Source organism: Myiozetetes cayanensis, unplaced genomic scaffold (assembly GCF_022539395.1).
Source record: "Myiozetetes cayanensis isolate MyiCay16 unplaced genomic scaffold, myiCay2020 scf18, whole genome shotgun sequence".
Taxonomy (NCBI): domain Eukaryota; kingdom Metazoa; phylum Chordata; class Aves; order Passeriformes; family Tyrannidae; genus Myiozetetes; species Myiozetetes cayanensis.
The window spans coordinates 1,566,693-1,589,797 of NW_026087389.1; the positions used below are offsets into that span (position 1 = coordinate 1,566,693).

The 23,105-nt window shown below is 50.1% G+C and overlaps 1 protein-coding gene across 8 annotated transcripts in view; it reads right to left on the reverse strand.

Annotated features, from left to right (window-relative positions):
• The window catches only part of ITPR1 (inositol 1,4,5-trisphosphate receptor type 1), a 158,258-nt gene extending 138,793 nt beyond the window's left edge, over nt 1-19,465 (reverse strand). For 3 of the 8 annotated variants that reach the window (XM_050313081.1, XM_050313077.1, XM_050313076.1), the window contains exons 1-4: nt 13,201-13,406; nt 5,085-5,192; nt 3,698-3,739; nt 1,333-1,403 (exon numbers count right to left, since the gene is read on the reverse strand). In XM_050313081.1, the coding sequence (XP_050169038.1) occupies nt 1,333-1,403; nt 3,698-3,739; nt 5,085-5,192; nt 13,201-13,226 (247 nt within the window). In that variant the 5' untranslated portion in view covers nt 13,227-13,406. Of the gene's footprint in view, nt 1-1,332; nt 1,404-3,697; nt 3,740-5,084; nt 5,193-13,200; nt 13,407-19,348 lie in introns of those variants that run through there. The other 5 variants (XM_050313086.1, XM_050313085.1, XM_050313078.1 and 2 more) reach the window with 3 other exon arrangements.
• Between the last annotated feature and the right edge of the window lie 3,640 nt (nt 19,466-23,105).

Sequence of the window (23,105 nt, forward strand, 5' to 3'; positions counted from 1 at the left end):
TACACGATTTTCAAGGGCCATCACCTGCAGTTCTGGCCACACCTGAACAGAATCACGGTGATCCTGAGACCTTGGTAAAGGCAAAGCATAACCAGGGGAACAAGATTCATCCAAAGAAACAAGACACACACAGTTGCTGCTCTATCTGAAACAGCAGTCAAATCCAGCTCAGCATTTTAGACTATTTGGCTGAGTTATCCTTTGGGTAAAAGATGCATCCGAGGGGTGAAAATAAAAAAAAAAAAGGAAAAAGAACTCAAGGTCTCTGCAAACAAAATCCCAGTTAGTGCTTCTCTTCCTGTCTGAGACTTTTCTTAAACAAGTCAGGCCTTGCCAAGCTGTGCAGAGCAGCAGGCACTCATTTCTTATCACCCAGCAGAAGTTTCCTGGCAGAGTGAAAGCAAAGCCTAAGGTGCTTAATATCCACTTAGGTCAGACAACAATAATTGCTGCAAAGATTTGCTCCTTCTTATTTTCCTCTTCTCTGAGACAAGTTTGGTTCTGGGTAAGTCACAGGCAGGGACAGAATGGAGAAAAAGAAAGGAAATTTCCAGGGATCCTCTAAATGTGGACAGATCTGAAAGGCAGCCCCATCTCCATCCCCTCACAAAGCCTTCATTCCAGGCCCTGGTTTGGGCTGGGACAGAGCTCCTTTTCTTCCCAGCAGCTGGTACAAGCTACCTTTGGGCTTTGTGCTGGGAACAGTGCTGGGAACACAGGGATGGTTTAGTGATTGCTGAGCAGGGCTCAGATCTCTGCTGCTCACCCGCCAGCGAGGAGCTGGGAGGGGACACAGCAGGGACAGGTGACCCCAGCTGACCCCAGGGATATCCCACACCATGTGGCATCACACCAGAGAGAGAGGGATATAGATATATATAGATATAGAGCTGGGGGGTGTCTGGAGCGATGGGATTGTCCTCCTTCCCAAGGCACTGTCCCTCAGGACAGATCCCTGTTTCCCTGGATATGGCCAAACACCTGCCTGCCCATGGGAAGTGCGGAATGAATTCCTGGGTTTGCTTTGCTTGTGTGTGCAGCTTCTGCTTTATCCATTAAACTGTCTGCATCTCAACCCACGAGTTTCTCACTTTTACTCTCCCAGTTCTCTCCCATCCCACCGGGGTGGGGCTGAGTTGCCAACTCAGGTTAAACCACAACAGACATTCACACACAGATATTTTTTCCCCCTCCATGAGCTGTCCTTCGTGGAAGAAGATGACACTAAAATATGCTACAGAAAGCACAGAGGTCAGAAACTGTTCCACACGGCTGCACAAGGTGAAGAGTCATTTCTAACCAGCAGGGCAACGAGCTGTCCAACCAACTTACCTCGGAATTTTTTGGGTGGGTTGTTAAGATCACCTGCCTCTGGCTGTACAACACACCGATCATCCACAAGGCTGCAAAGAAATGAGCAGCAAAGTGAGATTTTATCCCCCGAGGCAGTTCCCCACATCCTCGTCAGCAAAACCAAAGTGGTTTACTTGCAATATTTCATCCGAGTGGCCACTTGAGCAGAAGACATTCCCCAAATGCCATCTTATGCCAGATCTTGGTCAGAAGCATGCAGCTAATTTGTACTGTTGCCCAGAGCTATGCTCCTGGTAGGTGGGACAATAAATAAGTCATTGCTCCTGTGTTCTGCATCATCTTTATGTCCCCTCCTGGAGGTGCAGACAGAACAGCCCATATTCTAGGGAGGTGACAGACACCCTTAGAACAGCCACTGCCTCTTGGACAGATTTGATTCACGCTCAAAATGTGTTTATATAGATAGAAAACAGCAAAACATGACAACTATGCAAACTGGACTCTGACCCTGTGGCCCCTCAAGTATTAAAAAATGGCAGGAACAGTCACTGCCGTGGTAAAAATTGACTCCCAAGAGAAAGGCAGGCACAGACAGACCCTCCTGCTCACCAGGCTAACACAAGGTGAGCCAAGGGGTCGAGCCAACCTCCTCCAGTTCTGCCAGGAAGGAGGGGAGCTGGACAAGTGAGGCCAAGAGACTCCAATAGGGAGTGCCAGGACAGAGCTTTGTGTGAATACACAAATGTGAATCTGCAAAAGCCCCACAGAATGAAGGGAAGAGTTAAGATGCACCTGTTCCCTCTGCTCTGCTCCCAGCACTCTTTGGATCGAGGTGGAACTGCACTTTTAGCAACACCACTTCCAAATTGTGAAACTGCAGCCGTAACCAAACATTTGGTGGTTTGATTTGATCCTTAATGACTCAATTTGGGCCCTAAAAACCAATCTGTCAAAGAGGCTTCTACACAGAAGTAGAAAGTAAAACTCCAAGGTCAAAGGTTTGAGAGGTCCATTCTCATGCAGGATCAACTTGAGAGAGACTGAGACCTAGAATATGAGAGTTGTTCCTTGCAGAGGCTGGTCACATGCAGGGAGCATCTTGAGACAACAATTACAGAAAACAATCAAGTGCATGAAAAATTCAGAGATCAGAGACACTAAGTGGACTCAACAGTTCTATGCATCTAAAATTTGCATATGCAAAACATCCAGAGTAAATTGCTTTTTCCCCATGGATTTTCTCCCTACTCAGGGTTATATATACACAGAGGTGCTCCAGCATGGATGGTATTAATATTGGAGCTGAAGCACCTGCTTCTGGCGATCTAAGGGCCAAAAAGTATCAAATGGGTTACTCTGATCATCCCACACAGAGATCATCTCAGTGCAACGTATCCCTCTCGTCTGAGATTTAACTGAAAGTAAAGAGGAACGTCCCAAACTACCAAGAGAAAAAATTTACAGGGTGAGAAACACAGAGGAGGATACATTGTGCCCCAGTGATCATCGTGATGACAGCACTGAGTTTGGGAAACAGCGAGAGTAAAGTCCTGATTAAGCAACAGTCATGTCATAGGAATATTAATTAGGAACACTCTTCAGAGATTTAAGACAGCGATAGAATGTAGAGTGGTATCTGCTCCTCAACCTTCAGTAACCACATGAACAAGTCATTGCACATTGTTATGACATCAGACTGTCAAAACTCCACATGGGCTAAAGGACAATTACACCAAATCTTTCCTTTGCTGCTTTAATTTTCTCCGGGACAAAGACTAAATTAAATATGGGACAAAACTAATTAGATTATGAAGGCTTATTAAGATGATAATGCATTTCATGTTTCACATAGCAATTAGGATTTCTGGCTTAAATTAGGCTCAGAAGATACGTGGCCATTACATAATGCAGTTACCTTAAAACAGCACTAACCAAATCAAAGAGGAGCCTTGGAACACTGAGGGGTCTCGGGGCCTGCCATGAGAACATCTCATCAAGCCTAGAGAACACACGTGCTCGGGGCCTGTGATGTCCAAAAGGACCACCCATGGTGAAAAATATCTGCTCAGCAATGCCATCAAAGCCACAGCCACTGCATACTGGTCATCATGCACCGGATGGGATCCGACAGAACATCACGGCTTTCTACTCGCTCGGGAATCAATTACTGCCAAACTTCAGGACTGGGGAGAAAGAAAATAGCCAAGTGGACCATAGAGTTCATGTTGCCAGTGATCAGCAGATAGTATTTGGCCAGTCACTGATCGAGTACTGCAGAGTGCACGTGGCATATTTGACCAGGGCCTGGGAAATCTGTCAAATACATTTTTGCCAAATACTATTCGACCGACCCTACTTACTACACCCCTTGCTTTTATCATACCTTCTTTCCTTTCTGGCAGCATCCCATATTTTCTTCTCTTTCCTATAATAGATCATGGTGCATCTTCAGTGTCTGCTTCCTTCTCTGCCCCCTTATTTTCCAGAATCCTAATAGCTAGAGGACTAAACCTACAAGTTAGTTCGGAGTCACTCGGGTGAGATTCCAGCCCATGGTTTCCTGCCGAGACACTTACCAGGATGCTGTCTTTGTACCCTGCTTGGGAGCTCCATTTATCAGATGCATCTGGACAGTAGGCATCAAAAAATTTGCTGTCACTGAACCCACCCTGAGGCCCTTACGGCTACTGGAAATGAGAAAGAGCATGTTGTGTGTGTGCCCACTCCCCACATCCGCCTTCCTGGTGCCTCTTGCCTACTCTTCAGCACTGAGGTCCCACAGCCACGTGGCATGCACGCTGTTCCCTCCCTCTGACTCCTCCTGGCTTTGGGAAAAGGGGGCAGATGTGCTCCTGGAGCTTCTCACCCAGCCCCCTGCAAGGTCTCCGTGTCTGGAGAGGTTTCTCCTCAGCAGGATAAAACATCCCCTGTCCCTCCTCAGAGCCGTCCTCCAGTTCCATGGCTCTGCTCTGCCAACCCTTCCTTTTCCCACATGAAAGGCTACTTTTGTGGTCACTGGAGGAGCAGGCACTTCCCACTGCTCCAGAGGAACCCTCTGCAGAGCCCCTGCTCGGTGTCCTTGGGAAGGAGGCACGAAGGAGCTCCGTGGGAAGCAGGAGCTGGCACAGCACAGCTCCCACCACAGCTCCAGGGCTCTGCCACTGCCTTGGGCAAACAGAAGGGTCAAAATGTGTTCTCCTTTCACTGGAGAAGAACAATTTTATTGGTGTGAGAAACCTCAAAGTAAAACTCAATTTAAGACAAAACTGGTCATAGTGGTGAGTTAGTGGTATATAAACCATTTGGCTTGGGGGTTCTTTTTTCTTATATATATATATATATTTAAACTACTTACATGACCTATGCTACATCCTCTTTTCCAGTCAGCAGATTGCACTGGGGTCTATTCATCCCTGACTGGGGCAAGGGGCAGGGAGGGACAGGACGGGACACACGGATGGACACGGGACAGACAACAGCACGAAAATCATTTCATTGCATCCACTCCCTCTACCCACACCTTCACTTGACCAGGTCCTTCCTCCCCACCAAGGGCATCCAAACCACACCACAGCCATTGATACACTCTCCAGCCTCCCATCTACCCTTGCCACTTGAACTTCAGGCCATCTTTAAACGTAGGGCCAAATCCATACATAAAGCTACCTTGCTTTACCCCAGCATTCCCTGGGATCAGGCTCAGGAGAGCTGGCTGAGCTCTGCTAGTCCTTCTTACGGTGCTTTCAGTACAAGAGAACAGCTGTTCTTACCCCAAAGTGCTAATAAATCCATTTGTTGAGCCCTCTGCATAGAGAGAACAAATATCTCCAATATGAAGGAAGCTCGACATCTTGTCAGTCATCTCTGGCTTACTGCCCCTGGAAGGGAGAAGAGAGGATAAAGCACGAGGTTAATGAGGCACAATTTCTTGGTGGAACCAGAGGTTACAACAACAGGACCCTTCACTTGTGATTGCTTTTCAGTTTGAAAAACTGGACGAGTTCTTGCACAGCAATTTCAGGTATCAAAGAAATCCCAGCATGACAGAGTGCTTGCCTGGAACAACAGACCAGGGGAAAAACAGCAGCTACTGGCATCCCATTCCATGTGGGAATGTTTTACAGGCAGCCATTGCCATCCCAAAGGATGCTCAGTGATTTCAGTCCAGGTGAACCAACCCGTTCCATGCTTTCAGTGACAGGAAAGGGGGGAAGAGTGGGATGGCTCTGCTCATTGTTTGTATCTAAATCACAACACATTTCTTCGCCAGATCCTTTGTCAGAATCAAAGGCAGGTTCAAGCACATTTTACAGGCTCTCCCGTGCTGGAATGGTGCTCCTGGGAAAGGGGATGTAAAACATTGATGTGATCCCTGTCAGTATTTTTTGGTCATGCCAATATTTTGACACAACCAACGCCAGCAGCCTCCTGCTCACGCCTGCAGGCCCCAAGACAGAACTAGGTGAAGACCCACTGAATAAGCCTGACAACGGATTTTGCATGGAAAAACAGAAAGATTAAGATTTTTCTGAGTTCAAATACTCTATCAAGAAGACAAATCCCTGTGAAATCAGCAATACTTCAATCCTGGGTTTAAAATAGCTGGCCTAAATGTAACACTGAGGAGACAGACACCGACTGTTGTCAACTCCCACTGTATTAAGGAGTTTATTTTCTCTAAAACCCCAAATCCTGGCCAGAATGACACAGAACCCACCTGTCATTTAAATAAATATAGCCAAGCGAGTTTTGATGTGTCACAGCACGGACGAGACAACCACCACGAGCCCGGGGAAAAAGCCCAATGGAATCAGTGTTCAAAGGCATCTTTTCCAAGCCCATTTCTCTGGTTTGCAGGAGATGCTCCCAAGCCCTGCCTTTTGATCACAGAGTTCAAAACACCGAAATATCCTGTGTTTGAGGTCTCAGGCAGCAGGAGCAACGGGGCTCTTCCAAGCTGCTCCTCCCCTGCAGGCTGTGATCTGCTCCACAGCCAACACTGCCAGATTTCAGGGAAAAATAACTGAAAGCACTTCCACCCTCTCAGACATCACACCTTTAAATGGTCTATGACCAGGAGAGCTGAGCAGCAGGAAATTCTGCTTATTATAGAGCACGGCCCTGACACTGTCCTGGGAGAAATATTCCCTTTCACTGAGCATTATCTTGTTTACCCAAAGTGTAAGGATCAGTTTGTTGAGCAAGGCTGCAGCTCAGCAAGGACAGATTCAGGGAGATCTGAAAGGTGATGCCGATAATGCAGCTGTGAAGGTGCAACAAAAACCTGAAGTCACAATTTTCCTCTGAAAAGTCCCAACCAGCTCTCCCTCCTCACCCCCAAAGGATTGGTGCTGGTGGGAATAACAACAGTTTTCATTATTATTAAGTCAAAGCCAATTACAGACATTCCCATGCCTGTAAATCTGTGTCATCTGAACAATCAAAAACAAATTCAGGAAAACCAGGAGATAAGAGGCCAAAGCCAAGCTGATATGCAGGTAAAGGGGTCTCAGCCCCTCTGGAGTCTGCACACAGAGGCAAACATTCGGCTCCAGGTTGCCTGTTTAATGCCAAGTCCTTCAGCCTCTGCATGTCACACAGTCTGTTCCCATTCTATGTTGACAAGTGGACAGAAAAACATCACTACCTATTTTAAGATGTATGCCACAAAACATACACAAATATGCAGAGGGACTGAATTAGCAGCACTAAAATACAGCTCTGCATTTCCTGGCTTGGATGGCAAGCACCAGCTTCAGACTAAAAAACTTGTCTTCCCTCAAAATTAAGCCCTGAATTAATACAGCCCGAAGCAGAGAGGTGTTAAGTCAACAAGAAATGTAGCTACTTCCAAATGACCCCTTCCTGCAAAGGCATTAAGGTTTCCTGTTCAGGGTGTGAGGGGGATTGCTTTTCCCTTTGCAAGAGGCAGATGTTCACCACAGCTGTTCCCAAGGGAACCTGAAGGTCAAAATTATTGACTTCCATTAGAGATTTTTTTTCTTGGTAAAAATAAATAACCTCAGCCCATTGACCAAGCCCAGGCTCAGGGATGGACAAGCAAATTCCTGCATCACTGTCCAGGATACAGCCTCAATTTCCTTCTATTTTCTTCAGTGAGGAAGATCCCAAAGTACCACGATATTGTACCCTGACAAACAAAGACAGTGCAAACCCCTAAAATAAGCTCTTTTTTCAATTCACTGACATTTCCACTAACAAAATCTTTAGCAGCCTCACCTATAACCATCATATAGTTCTGGAGAACAAAAGGTCCTGTTAAGCCTGGCAGGAGTTCAGACAGGACTGAATTTCATTGCTGGGCTGTTCACCAGATCCTCTTTAGAATTTTCTGGGCAAGCTTGCAAAGCCATCACTCCAGAGCTGGATTCTGCTTCTGAGCACCTCAGGGTGCAAACTGGAAGCCCAGGCCCTGCTGCCCCCAAACAGGAGCAGTGTCCTGCTGGTCAGCAGCTTGGCAGGAGCTGAGCCTTACAAAGGGTTCAAGCTGGTTACAACAACCCTATTTTTGGAGGCTTAAGCATGGATTATTTACCACCTTAAGTCCTCACTCCCACTTTTCTTGTATTTTTGAATACTGTTCGAACACCCATCAACGTGATGTCATCTCCAGCACACCAGGAGCTGCTGGGATGGAGCTCCACCACCTCGGGAAGCACGAGCCAATTCCCAGTGGGGTGAGCTCTTTATAAAACACTGACTTATCCTAAGGCTTTACCCACAGTCAAAACCAACACTGCCTATATCTGTTCTTTAATAACTGAATGGCAAAAGTCAGTCCACTTGACATTTATCTCCAAACATGCTGTTTCTGAGGCTGGCTGGTGCTCAGGAACATGCTGAACCGGCAGATGGAGGGAGGGACTCGGTGACCCAACGGGCCTCCCCACATGCAGGAGCTGCAAGGAAAGAGAATAATTCCTGCACTGATTTATCTTCAAAGCTGGTTTTAGCCTCCTCATAAGGCACTTGTGACGCCTACCAAAATCAGTCCAGTTATTTGCATTAAACACCAAATGATCAGCCACCACAAACCGAGTGTTTTTCACCTCTGACAAGGACAACCAGGAAACGTGAGACTAAGGTTTTCAAGAGCACAATTTCCAAACACCCAGTTTAAAAACCTTTCAAGAGATGTGGTGCATCAACAGCAGCTGACCACCCTAATGCTGCCCAAATCAGACCCCTATGGGGTTCATTTTTGATTATTCTCTTCAGCTGGAGAAGCCAGAGGTTGAGGCAGTAAAAATCTGTCAGCCTTGGCACACTCATCCCAAATTCAGAACACAGGGACTGAGGAGAGCAGGTTTCCTCCTGGACACGTCAGCCAGAGCATCCCTGTGCATCCCTTGGCCGTGGAGGGGACAATTCCCTCCTGACTGCACTGGCCAGAGGTGGGAGATGACCCAGAGCAGCCCCTGGGCACACAGGGCAGGAGGATTCTCAGCCCTCCCCTTCCCTGGCTCTGGTGGATACAGAGCAATCACTGCTCATAAAGCAATTGTGCTGCGCAGACAAACACAACCATTACCCCACAATTTATTTATTTTAGATATGCCCGTGCCAGGAGCAATTGACTTAAACCAGAGGAGGGGATGGCCCTCAAGGAACAGTTGCAATTATTCCCTCCATAATCCCACTTTTAATGGCACTATCACACCCTTGCAACAAACCTCTCCAGCCCATGGAGCATTGTCCTCCTTTTCTCCTTAACACTGAGGGAAAACAAGATTCCTTCTATGTAAACTCACTTAAAACAAATCCAAGATGAAGCCCTGATAAGCACAGCAATATCCAGCATAAATTAGGTTCTTCCCAACAGCTGAACTCAGGTGGCAGCAACACAAGTTTTTAAAATAATGTTCTTCTCCCACTAAGCTAAAGGGTCTAATTTTGATAGACAGAAAGATGACTGAACTTTTCAAAAGAAACCTAAACTAAAAGTGGGCTGTACACCGAGAAGGAAACTATAACTACCCACAGACATCAAAAAAATACCTGAGAGAGGAACACAGTCTACAGTATTTTTCTAAGCCTTGAAAGCCCAAATTTCTGTAATTATGTTGGTGATGATTGCCTCATGCCTATATAAGAGCTAGTGTGTCTTTAAATATGTTTATATACAGTTTATCTACACAGGAAAACAAAATTAAGTGTCTGTTTAGGAAGCTACCAAAAAAAAATAAGTAAGTATAGCAATCTGCTGAATTTCACGTGAATTTCAAGACACTGATTTACAAGCCATTTTGCTCTATGGGACAGGATCTGAAAATGCATTAGTGAAATCCAGGCAGTGATTTAAAGCCAGGAAAACCTGCTGTTCACCTCAGGAGCCTCAGGACTCGCCTTTCCCCTCCTGCTCTGGTGGACACAAATCTACATCACAAGACCATGAGTTTGATCTTCTGACTGACCACAGAGTGCCACAATCTGGGGGTCAGCTCTGATTATTTCTTACCATAGATTATCTTGTGTGTAACCTCAAAACAAGCTGGTTTCCCTATGGCAAAGGGGGCTGAAAAGATCCAGTTCTGAAATGCAGAAGGTTTGTACAAGCCCTTGACCAGCAGCACCACGGCTCCTTCCCAACACACAGACCCTCCCTCCAGCTCTCGGGACTATTTTAGGGCACAAGCAGAGCAAAAGCTCAGCCTGATGGCCTTGAATAAGCCAGTATCAGTCTGAGGCAGCCACTGAAATTCAATCCTTTTCCTCATGAAAACACATTTCACAGTGGCAGTTCCAGCAGAATCACCAGTGAAAACACGGAAAATCAAACTGGCTGTTAAATATCAGATACCTTAATGAGACAGCTGCCTTCTGAAAACCTCAGAATGGGAAATTCAGCTGCCCTGTAAACATTTCACACTAATTTGCCCCATCGCTCATCGCGATCCTGATGCTAAATGAGAGAAGCCAGGCTCCAGAGTGACGCTGGAAGTTTGCTTTCCTGGAAGAGCAGAGTCAAGGCCCCGCTCGAAGTCCCTCCTCACGGGGGCTGTTTGTGACAGCGCTCCTGCACCGGTTACTCCTCATCTCCATTGTCTGCTGAAAGGCTCCTCAAAGCACCCAAAGCTATTTTCCCCATTTCATGCATGTCTCACACGCCTGCTTTGTGTGGGATTTTAATTCTTTACCTTATGACTGCAAATCCTATTTGTAAAATAAACGAGAGCGAATTTGTCTCGGTGCCGATGGTTTCATTTCCAGCAACCGGGATACAAATTACTTAATCTTTTTAAAGATGGTTCTAATGATGTTTGTTTGGAGCAAAAAAAGCTCCTTGCTGTGCCTTGCAGTCCCATGATGCACTCGGTTCTCTGCTGGCATATTTTCACTCTGCTCTAGTGCTCAATTAAATAGAGATTGGCAATTTTATATGAGCAGGGACTGGAGCGACACTTTATCAAAGTCTTTTTCGCTATCTTGGTTGTTTAGTTACCAATAAAAACTCAAACTGTACTGAAGTGCTTGAGCTTCATTACTGCAGACAGGAAACTCCACAGTGAAAGTTTAATTCTGCCTCAGTTTTTGACAGAAACAAGAGCAGAGTTTAAGGGTAGAGAGACGACAAAGAAGCAAACACAGAGAACTGCTTAATGGCACAAGCATGTGAAGAATCATCCAAAAACTAACAGATCTGAGAACCCCCAGGACCAGGGAAGTCTGTGTTTGAATTAAATGGAATTGGGTCCTCAGTATTTGTAAATTGTGAATTAACATTTTTTTAAATGCAACCAAACCCTGACTCCCTGTATTGAATTGAAAGTCCAGCACTTGAATAATTTGGTAAATCCACTTTTCAACAACATTACTTGGCTGAAAGTTTGGCCCCACAGACTTGATCCAACGTTTTCCAACTAACATCCCATGGTTTTTTGGATAACACCCACCCAGCATTCTGTATCTATTTTCACAGGTGCAGCTAACTTGAAAATCTGAGCCCGAACCTGATGTTTCCAGTTCTTATTTCAGTAAAAAAAAAAAAAGGAAGGTTTCGTCCCTGAGGGCTGTGAGAAAGATTCCTAAGAATCCCACTAAAACTGCCAAAGCAGGGAGGAAGTGCTTTATTTAAAAGCTCCTCCAGTGAACAGTCACCGAGCTGGGGCTGCGGGACGAGGCTCCTCCGTCATCTGCAAAGCCTCTGACTTAGCAAATCTAAAAGGAGCTCTTTGCACACGCCAGGAAAGGCAAATCCAAGGGATTTTGGGTACTGGGACGTGGAGCTGAAGGTTGGGATGCTCGCCCTGGCTCACCTGCAGCAGGAGGCAGCTCAGGAATGGTGCTGGATGCCGGGAGGGCTCAGCACATGTTTTATGCACACGTAGTTACACTTCAGAGATTAAACATTTAAAAAACCCCACAAAACTATCAGCACAGGACGTTTATCTACCACAGGATCTTGTTTTCCATTTAACTGCAACCTTTCACGTCCAGGAGCTGCTCTGCCGACACATGGCACCTGATGAGCCGTTAGATTAAAGGGCACAAAGGCACTGCCTCAAACCGAGTGCTTTTCCTCCTGACGCTTAAAAGGCAGCAGATTTTCCTCCCCTTTCCAGGCTGAGCAAGATGGAGCTGTGGCAGAGGGGAAGGAGGAGCAGCACAGCACCGTGACTTTGTCAAGGACGTGCAGCAGGTCAGCCTCAGAGCCCAGCTCCGAATCCAGGTCTCCCGAATCCCCATCCAGCAGCCCCCGCTCTCCCAGGAGGCAGATCAGCCTCCCTGCACAGCTCATCAAGCGCACGCTTCCCCTTCCTCCAGAAATAAGCTGCAAGAGGCGTGGAAATTCACACAGCAGGATGATGGCCAAGTTAATTATGTTCTATTCATGCTATTTGCCACTTCACAGATAAATAAGATTTTTTTATCACGTCAGTGATAAAGTTATTCAGAAGTTACTATTTCATAGGTCCAACAGCAGTTTAATTAAAAGGGAGAAACAGATAAAGTAACTCGTTTTGTTAACTTTAACCTCAATAAATCCTCAACACAGCAAGGCAAACATGCACAATGTCCTTTTCTCCTCAGAAAGAGCACCTGCATATTTTTATTTGCCCAGTGCAACCTGAAAATTCAGGTCAGAAGTACAGAAGTTCCAGTGACAGCGATATCTTACACAGCAGCCCCAAAGTGAGGTAAGAAATACAACTGACAGGTCCTAGTGACAGGCATCTGCAGGGAGCTGCAGAGAGAAAATCTATTAGAGAGGCACTGTCAGGGCGAAAAAATCGGGTTTTGTTCCAAACCAAGTATGACCTGACAGCATCTTTCTAATCCCTTTAGAAGGAAGGAGCACTTCCTGAAGCTGATCCTGACTGAGGGCTGTCCCTACTGCTCCAACTCTGCTGCGAGGAGGCAGCCCAGACATCAACCCCTGGACAAGGCCCCCATGAGCACACATGGTTTTCCAGCAGTTTCCTATCAGGAGGAGAGAGCTGGAGCATACCAGAAGGACCAGGACAACCAATGCCATGGAAAGAGAGTAGGCTTGGTCTGTAACACCAGCTGGGGTTTGGCCAAGGAAAGAAAGATGGCCAGGGGAGAAGAGGGTACAGAACGGTCCCAATGTCATTTGGTGTGGTCATGTATCTACTGAGGGTTCACCATGGAAGGGGCTCCTCCCATCAGCCCTCCACACTTCCCTCCTCACCAGGAACAGGCTCCTGCAGTCCTGCTCCTCTGCTCAAGCCTCTGCCCTTGCTCCCTCAGGCTCTTCAGCAAACGAAATACCCCCTAAATTTTGCCGAGCAGTTCCCTTGTCTCTCCACCTCGGAAGCCTTCATCCACCTGCACCTCCCTCTGTCCCTGCTGCCCAACACCTCCCTTCCCCTGTCCCCCAGTCCCCCCTCTCCAGCTCCGCACCTCGGCGGGGGCTCCCTCTCCTCCATGGTGGCTCCGCCGTCGGAATCCAGGGCTGGGCTTTGCAGGATGTCCCCTGGCACGCTGGGGTCCACGCTGGCAGCCGAGTCAGCGCTTCCCTGCGGCTGGCAAGTGTCCCCTGCAGGGTCCAGAGGCAGGACCCTGATGGGCGCGCTCCCGGCTCTCCCTCCCGGACACCTCCGCAGGCTCCCGGGTCTGGGCTAAAACCTCGGCGCCCGGGACAACCAGCCCAAGAGGAGGAGCCACTGCCAGCACATGATGAGCACGTGTGGAGAACCACTGGTGGCCCGGGGACCTACTTTGAGCCCTGCTGAGCTAAAAACCCCGATGGGCCGGGCTCCTTCACAGATGAAGGCTCCAGGTCCCAGGGGCACCCGCTCCTGTTGGCCCCCCAACAGTAATTTTCTGGAATCCAAGCACAAGTCATTCTTCTGAGGCAAAGGTTCAAAACACTGAACCATCTTATCTCAAAGAGCATTAGCAGCTGAATCTACTAAACCCTTACAGAGGAGCAGCCAAGTAATGCAGGATTATTTTAATTAACCCTTCAGTTCATCATCAGCCAGCTCAGGTATGTGTCTGCCTCCATGTCCACGTGCCTCAGAGTGGGATGACACAAGACATACCTGGACTGCAACCAAAGCTTTTTTCTCCTCAGAACTTCGTGGCAGGTTTCTGAATTTCTGAAGGGTAAAGGATGGGCCAAGGCACGGAAGAAATGTTTGTAAAAGTCTCATGCAAAACTGCTACTAAACAATTCCCACAAATTGCCAACAAAAAGCAGGCTCCAGCCTTTGGGCAGCAGTCATTTTTTTGGTCTACTGTGATCAAACATTTCTTCCGTGTACCTGCACAGAGGTTATGATCTTCTGACCACAGACATAGTGCACAGGATGAGGAGAGAAGGAACTCTGTGTGCATCCTGACATTGGGATCCATCCTCCCAGCTGACAGCTTAGAACCACATTGCTCCGAAAGCAGAGACACTATCCAACATCCTAACCCAGAAATTTGCTTCATCTGACACTCCAGTTTCTCTGAGTTCTTCCCCATCCTTTGATCACTGTTAGACAAACAAACACAGAATTCCAGACTGGATTGGGTTGGAAGGGATCTTAAAAAGCCCATCTTGTTCCACCCCCTGCCATGGGTAGGGACACCTTCCACCAGCCCAGGTTGTTCCAAGCCCTGGTCAACCTGGCCTGGGACACTTCCAGGGAAGGTATCACTGAGCTATGAACACTCATCTTCCCACAGCACTCCTCACACTGGCATGTGAGGATGCACTGCACTGCCACAAGCCATAAACCACCAAACAACACAGGCTTCCAGGCACATTTCCAACCCATTTTTCCCTCTAGAGGGTTAACTCGCTCAGATATGAAGTGACATTTTATTCCCCATATAACACCGTCAGGAAGCTTTGATCCAAGTTCTGACAGCCTTAACCAAAACCACAGCTATGAAAATGAAACTCAGAGGAGTTCAGAATCCACAGCTGAACGTTGCAGCTTTCCTCTCTCGAGTTACAATTCCTGGAGTTTCCATTTCATCCTCATTTTTTTTCATAGAATCACAGAATCCTGGAATGGTTTGGGTTGAAAGGACCTCAAAGCCCATCCCAGTGCCACCCCCTGCCATGGGCAGGGACACCTTCCACTAGTCCAGGTTGCTCCAAGCCCCGTCCAACCTGGCCTTGGACACCTCCAGGGCTGGGGCAGTCACAGCTTCTCTGGGCAAATTCTTCCCCAAAGGAATTTGATCCCATAAACCACAACTGCTCTGAAGACCTGGAAATGTACAATCTCAACAGGTACAGCCCCAGCAAGGGTGACACATGCTGCCTGTGGCTGCCTCTGCCAATCCCAGGAGCAGCTGCAGTACCCTGGAAAGAGGGCGGTGCCTCCATCCCCAGGCGACGCACAGAGCCAAGACAGAGAACCAGGCAGTAATTGCTGTAGTGCTTTTGGAGTGTCCGTGGGGAACAGAAATCAGAGAGGGATACTGAGCCAGATCAAAGCTCGTGCTGCTCTGGCATCCTGCCTCCCTCAGCAGCCCCTGGGAGATGCCCGGCGGAGAGCACAGGAACCGTCTGGAGCGGCTGAGCACACGGACAGCATCCGGCTCCCAGCCAGGGACACTGCTGGCTCTTCCACCCTGGGCCTCACAGCACCCCCTGTGCAGCCCCAGCACAGCCCACTGCATGAAGCTCAGCAGCTTTTGCCTCCCCTTGTGCACTACCACACACAGGAGGCACAAAAAGGCTCCAGGTACCAAAGCACCTCCAGATTCCTTTGGTACCTCACCAGAGCAAACTAATTTGGAACACACGGTAACACAGACCTTTAGGACTCTGGATTTATACCACAGTCTCACTGTGACAGGCACATTACATTTACATAACTTCACAGCAGCACAGGATTCTCTCCCTCCAAACTCCTCTGGTCCCCAGGAGCTGCTGTGGTGGAGCCGCTTCCCTCACACTCACCCACGGGCAGCCAGCAGCTCGTCTGCCAGCTACTACAGAGCCACTACCCTCATCCCACCTCCCACGGGATCCGAGCATCCTCCCGGCTCCCAGACACAATCCTACAACTACAACCGTCTTGGATTTATGGGGTAACAATGTCTCAAAGACTCCCAGTACCCTCTGGAACTTGGCACATCCACACTCCAGAGGAGTCTGCTGTGCACTGAGGGATCACCACACGGCACCACGGGGGAACAGCACAGGCAACCACACACCCAGATCACAGGACCAGGAAGGCTGGAGACCTCCAAGACAGCAAGTCCAGCCTTTGGCCAATACCACCAGTTTACTCAATTTCTGAACATCTCCAGGGTTGGGATTCCACCACCTCCCTGGGCAGCCCAGCCAAGGCCTGACCACCCTTTCCATGGAGAAATTCCTGCTGATGTCCCACCTGCCCCTCCCCTGGCACAGCTGGAGGCCGTTCCCTCTCCTCCTGGCCCTGTTCCCTGGGAGCAGAGCCCGACCCCTACCCCGGCTCCCCCCTCCTGTCAGGGATTGCAGAGCCAGAAGGTCCCCCCTGAGCCTCCTTTTCTCCAGGCTGAGCCCCCCCAGCCGCTCCAGCCCCTTCCCAGCTCTGTTCCCTTCCTGCACACGCTCCAGCCCCTCCCTGTGTCCCATACCACGAGGGTCCAGACCCGGACACAGCAGTCAGGTGTCCCCCACTGCCCAGCACAGGGATGGTCACCGTGGTCAGTGGCCACACCAGTGCTGGTACAGCCCAGGGCCATCGGCCTCCTTACCCACCAGGGCACAAACGAGCCCAGGTGGCCAAGAGCAGCTACAGCTGCTGGAAGGGCTTGTCAGAACGAGATACACCTGCTCCTCTGACAGCCCCACTCCAGGGCAGGGACCCCAGGAGGGCTCAAGATATTCCCAACCTTTTGAATCCAGCTTTATAGCACTAAAACAGAAGTCCACTTCACCTCACCTTACACCAAGCAGCCAGAAGGAGTTTGTGCTTCCAGAAGGGTATTCTGGACCTCATGCAGTTAACCAGCCACTGGGACTGTTCCCTTGCCTCTGGCATGCACGCACAGCACTGGAGGAGCTGGAACCCTGCTCACACACTGCACTCCAAAACTGCCACCCTTGCAGGTGACCAGCCCTCTTCTCGTGCTGCCACCTGCTCATCCAGCACTGCCTTTACCTGCAGTTACTATAAAATCACACCCAGACCTCCCACCCACAGCAGCAGGACCTCGTGGTTCCAAGTCTCACTCTAAGCTGCACTGACACCTGTGAGCTGCCAGGACCCCAGATCAGTTCTTCTGAACCTGAACTTGATTTTTCCATTTCCTAGACCACCCCACACCAACACGGGTTTGCTGAGGATTGATAGTGCCATGAATAACATCACATCACACAATCATTCAGGCTGGAAAAGCCCTCCCAGACCAATCTGTGCCCCATCCCCACCCTGTCCCCCAGCCCAGAGCACTGAGTGCCACTGCCAGTCCTTCCTTGGACACCTCCCTGGGCAGCCCCTTCCCATGCCCAGCCACCCTTTCCAGCAAGAATTCTTCCTGAACTCCCACTTCTCATTTATAAGCAGAGACCACAGCTGCTCTTTACACCCTGTTCATCAGCCCCAGGACACCTCCTCCACCCACACCTGCAACTCCAACCACCCTCACCAAAGACACACACCAACTGCTCACCCCTTCCGTGCTCTTCACCAGGGCCTCTTCCACCCTCCACTGATGGTGCTCAGGATTAGCAAATCTTATAAAGATATACCATTTCCCACAGTAAAGCTCCACCCACGATTGCAAAGGCAAACCAAAGTTACTCTTGCTGTTTACTTCTCAATTTATGAACCCCTGTAAGAGGAAACTCTGTTTTCAAAACTTGATGCTGCAAAACAGATGGGGTAAAAAAAAAAAATTTAATCTAAGCAAACACTTTAACCTCAGGGGGGAACAAGGCATTTTAAGAGAAAAAACCCTATTATTGACAAACAAGAGATTAAAGAAAACATTACAAATAATCAGCTCAGCATCAGCTTACTTGACAGTTTGTTTTGAAACACTCTGGAACTGTGGTTTTATTTCCACAGTGACTCCTTTTCTGCTTTAGACACACTGAGCTCTACACCTTCGCACCAGTTCAAGCCACCTGGTTTCCATCGTGGTCAACTTTTACATTCGTTTCACAAAGTTCTTACACCAGAATTTTTGGCCACCACCTTTCTCCACTCACTGAACAACCAGTGCTGGGCAACCAAAGCTCTGCTACAGCCACGACACTGTGAACCCCGTTACTGTTTCAGGCACAGACCTTACACCGGCAAAGCCAGCAGGCATTTAGAACATGGAATATTTGCTGTGCGAGGAAATTGGCTTCAATTAAGGTCTAGAAAATAAACAAACAGAAAATCCAATGCCTGGTAGCCCATTAACTCGGCCACAGAGAAACCACGGAGGGAAAGGAAGGGACACGTGGGTTTATGTCACATCCCACCACAGAGCTGAGCCCTGCAAGGACAGCAGCTCCACTGAGGGCCTCTGGTCTGGGCTCAGAGTCAGCCAGGCCTTGGCTCAACAAGTCTGGAAGTCCTGGGATAGCAGGCAAACTTCCGAGCGCAGGAAAAGAACCTCCAAGGCACACAACAAAACGCACGGCAATGCACAGGTACCAACCCTCGTCAATAAATAAAACGAAGGGCTCCCTCACACGCTACTCCACACAGGACTGCAGCCACTAAATCTTCATCAGGCAAATGCCTGGATTGCATTAGCCACATTTTCCCTTCCTGATTTGCGAGCAGCAGGATCGCAGCCCAATCCATCTGTGCTGAGCGGGCACGGACCTGCTGCTCGGCACAAATCAGAGCCCCACCTTTCACCTGTTGGAGTGTTTTCACACCAGCTCGGAGCCAGCCCAGCCCCAGGAGGGCAGGGATGGAGAGGCCGGCCGAGCCGAGCGCGCTGCCGGCGGGCAGAGCCCCCACCCCGCACGGCCCCGCACGGCCCCGCACGGCCCCGGGGCAGCCCCGGCACAGCCCCCGGCACCGGCCGGGCGGAGCTGCCAGCACCGAGCCTAAAGCCGCTCGGGATCATGGCACATCCCTCATCCTTGGATGGGGAACGCACACGTGCCCCCACCCCTTCCCCCGCTCCAGGCCAGTTCGTGTAGTCCAGGAAACAGCCAAATATTTGGGCTGCCGGGCCAGTCCCCGGGACCCTCCGAAACATCCACCCACCGCCGCCCGGCTTTTGACCATTTAAGAGGAAGATCGCCCGTAGTCAAGTCCCCATCGGCGCTCGCCAGTGTTTACATAACGCGGAACATCCCTCGCGGCTGAGCCCCGGGCACGGGGGAGGAACACAGGGAAAGTTGGAGCGGGCACGGGGCTGCACCGCCGAGCCTCCGGTGGTCCCGGGGAGGGGACCCCGGCCCGCCACCTCCCGGGACCCGCCGGGAGGGCGGAGGGTCCCTGCCGCGTCCGGCCAGGGCTCCGGCGGCCGGGCATCCCCGCCGAGCACCGGCTGCATCCCGCGGGCATCCCCGCCCAGCACCGGCTGCATCCCCCGGGCTGCGGCTCGGGGCTGTCCCGACGGCCGCTCGCCGCCCCCCTCCCTCCTTGCCCGGCCGTACCTGGCTGCGGAAGCGGCGGGGCGGGCTATGCGCGGCTGGACAGCCCCATGCCGGTCCCGCTCCCGAGGCTGCGCCCGCAGCGCCTCAGCCGCGCGTCCACATGGTCACTGCGCCCCGCGCCCCGCGCCGCGCCTTAAGTACCGCGCGGGGCACGCCGGGAAACAGAGTCCCGCCGCCGCCGCGCCCTCAGCCGCGGAGCCCCCCGGGACTACAACTCCCGGCGTGCCCCGCGCCGCACCCCGGGCGGGGGCAGCGGAGCTCCCGGTCCGTGTGCTCGGGGATGGGGATGGATGGATGGGATGAGATGGATGGGATGGATCCCCTCGGTTGGGGTCGCAGGGCTGCGCACAGAGCCCGGAGCGGGCGGGGAGCGAAGGCACAGCGGCGCGAGGCGCTGCCTGCGGCGGGGAGTCCCGGGGTGCGGCGGTACCGGGCACGGGGGCTGCGGGAAAACCGGCCAGGGAGAGCAAACACCGAGCAAACACCGAGGAAAGCTGGGGTCGGCACCGCTCGGGCAGCGCGGGATAGCGGGGAGGTGACGCCTAAGCCCTAAACGTGAGGTCTGGGGTTGCAGCTGCTGGCACAGGTGGTGTCACCTCTGCGGGGCTCAGGTGGGAGCCCTCGGTGAGCAGGGCAGGGATGGGGAAACACGACTGTTCTCGAAGAAACAGCTCAGAGCTCGGACAGAGTTTCACTGGGTTTGCTCTACCCTAGAACAGTGTCACAGGTTGTCACTAGCATGACAGCCTGTCTGTGATATCACAACGTCGGCCAGGATGACCGGCAGTGATCAAAAATATAGTAATATCCCATTTATTTATTGCATTAAGCAATACTTTGTCCTTCAGCATTAGCCAAAGTTATTTTCCACAACCACATGCCCTGTTTTCCATGCCCTCTGCGGGGTACACGTGGCTGGCTGGCAGCACCAAGAGCCATCCAGGGACGGGGGCAATGTTTGCCCTGTGAAACAACTGTGTCACCTTTACTGGCACCAGGTGAAGGAAACGCTTCCCTCTGCTCATTTCCACCCACACTCACGTGCTGTGTGGGTAACGGGCAGGGAATGGTGTGTAACTCCTGCCAGGCTCATGCCTTGTTGTTCTCCACAGCAGTGGGATGATGCTGGAGAACGGGAACAATCCCAGCTCAGCCAGTGGCTCAGCTCAGCACCCCCTCCCATGGCACTGGCTGTCCATTAAAAATGGCTCTGGAGGAGCTGGAGCTGTGGCTCAGGAGCAGGGACGTGCAGGAGCAGAAGGCCGTGACTCAGGAGCTGAAGCGAAGGTCAGTGCACGGTTTTATGGTTTCCTCCATGGCTGCAATACTACAAGCCATTACTCATCAGGAATTTGGCAGAGTAGAGGTGCCTAATATCATTAGATAATCCTAATGAATTCTTGTGTAAGCAAATCTAATCTCTGGACGGTTCAGCAGGCGGAGGCTGTGAGTGGCTGCAGCCAGCGCAGGCAGTGACATCAGGACTGTCACCAGAGCCAGGGCAGAGCTGTGCCCGCTGCACACCTTGAGCAGCTCTGCAGGCAGCCTGCCTGCAAACAGCTCCAGTGCTGAGGGAGAGAGCCCAGCAGCGGCAGAGTGGGACAGCTGGCACAGCCTGCCCAGGGAGGGCATGGAGCCTCCCTCTCAGGAGACATTCCTCCCCCAAATACCACGGGCCACGTTTGCTTCTGGGTCTCAGTTCTTCAGAGGCTGAGGAGTTCATAGAATCACAGAATCCTGGAATGGTTTGGGTCGGGAGGAACTTAAAGCCCACCCAGTGCCACCCCTTCCACAGGCAGGGACACCTTCCACCAGCTCAGGCTGCTCCAAGCCCTGTCCAACCTGGCCTTGGACATTCCCAGGGATGGAGCAGCCACAGCTTCTCTGGCACCCTGTGCCAGGGCCTGCCCACCCTCACAGCCAAGAATTCCTTCCATAAATCCAATCTAAACCTACTCTGTCAGTTTGAATCCATTCCTTGTCCTGTCACTACATGTTCATGCTACCTGGGAGGTGTCACTTCAGCCTGTAGAGCTGTAATGTGTGTTTGACCCAAACCCAAATGTGATTTCAGCCTCAGGAAAACACCTTGCAAGGGATTTTTATTTTTTGTTGTTGAAGAACTTTGCTGTATTTCTCCTTTTCAAACCTTATTCTGCTCCTTCCCTACCTTATTTTTAGCAATTATGGGAATTCAGTGTTGATGAAAGACATTAAGATGAGATTTGAAGTTTTTATTTGCTTTTCGCTTGTATTATCTTGCTTGATGCTGCCCAGCTTTCAACTAACCACTGATTTCTTTGCACTGTTTTGGATGGAAAGGACTCCAGCCTGCAGGGTGGGTTTGCACAGGTTTTGTCTCTGCTCTTGGTTCAGCTGCACAAGGAACAGCCCTGGAAGAAAATGAGAGCAGAAGATATTCCAGGACCCTGAGGATCAAACTGTCTCATCCTACTTGTGGTTGGTCATCATGATGAGGGAGAGGATCCCAAAAGCTTCCTGTCTTTAGTGAGATCCATGCCAGCCCTGGGAGATGAAAAGCACCCCTGACAAATGCTGGGCAACCCCTCAGCTCGCAGAGAAGGGCTGGAAATTCTCTCCTTTCCATCCTATTTTAATAACAGTGAAATCAGAAGCCTGGAGCACTCGGTGTGAGGAAAGAGAATAATTAAAGCCTGTGTGGAAGAGCTGAGCTGCCTGAGCACAAACATGATCAATAAATGATCAGCAAAAGTTCCTCAAAGTCCTCAGCATCACAAACTGGAAGTCGGGTGTTTTCATCTCCTCTGCAGAGAGAATAAGGAATATAAACCCTCCTGATGGGAGCACACAAATGATGCACACAAGAATTGTAGGAAAACGAGCCATGAGAACAACAGAGCTGTGCCAGCTCTCCGGGAATCAGCTGATTTTCCAGAATTCCATCATTTCACAGCCAGAATCCCAGGGCTTTATTAAGGAGAAGTGATCCTGGCAGACTGTTTTCGGTTCTGGATGTCTGTAGAATTGGGACTTCTATGTTTTGCTGCCGTTTCAGTGAATCGTGTTGGAAATTTGGAAGGAGGAAATACGTTGGATTTAATTTTCATTTTGAGAGAGATTCTTTCTTTATCACGTGGGGCAAAGATCCCCCTGTCAGCGTAAAAGGAACATTTACATTTTCTGCCCCCGAAGCAGCAAGGGCTGGGTTCATAATTGAGTTTGCATTTGTTTTCCTGCACTCTGATGCCTTTCTAAAGCACGTCACGGGGCAAAAGGGACTAATGATGGATAATTGGAATCCATCCCTGTGAGGCCTCCCAGCACTGCCATTTTACACACAGTAAAATTTCATAGAGCAAACACAGCTGAGAGGAGTTCCTTTGAGTACTAACACAAAACAAGCAATAAAACCCCTCCTTCGCTCTGGCCGTGCTTCTTTTTGCTGCCTGTATAAGCAAAAAATATATTGAATATTTCAAATTAATATCCCACAGGATGAGTCAAGATTTCTCTCAGCATAGAGGAGGATCCAGAGGATCCATTGTGTTGAGTCCTGAAGCTCCCACAGAAAGTAAATATTTACATGACAGAGCAGCAAAATCTTCCAACAACTACACGGGGAAAAATGTAGGAAAACAAGGGAATTACCAGCTCCCTGAAGCAGCAGATATTGACAGCTGTGGTTAGAGGCATTTCCATCCCTGACCTGTTGGCTCATGCACTGTCACCTGGGTACAAACTGCTTCTCACTGACCTGCACTCAACACTTCTGTAA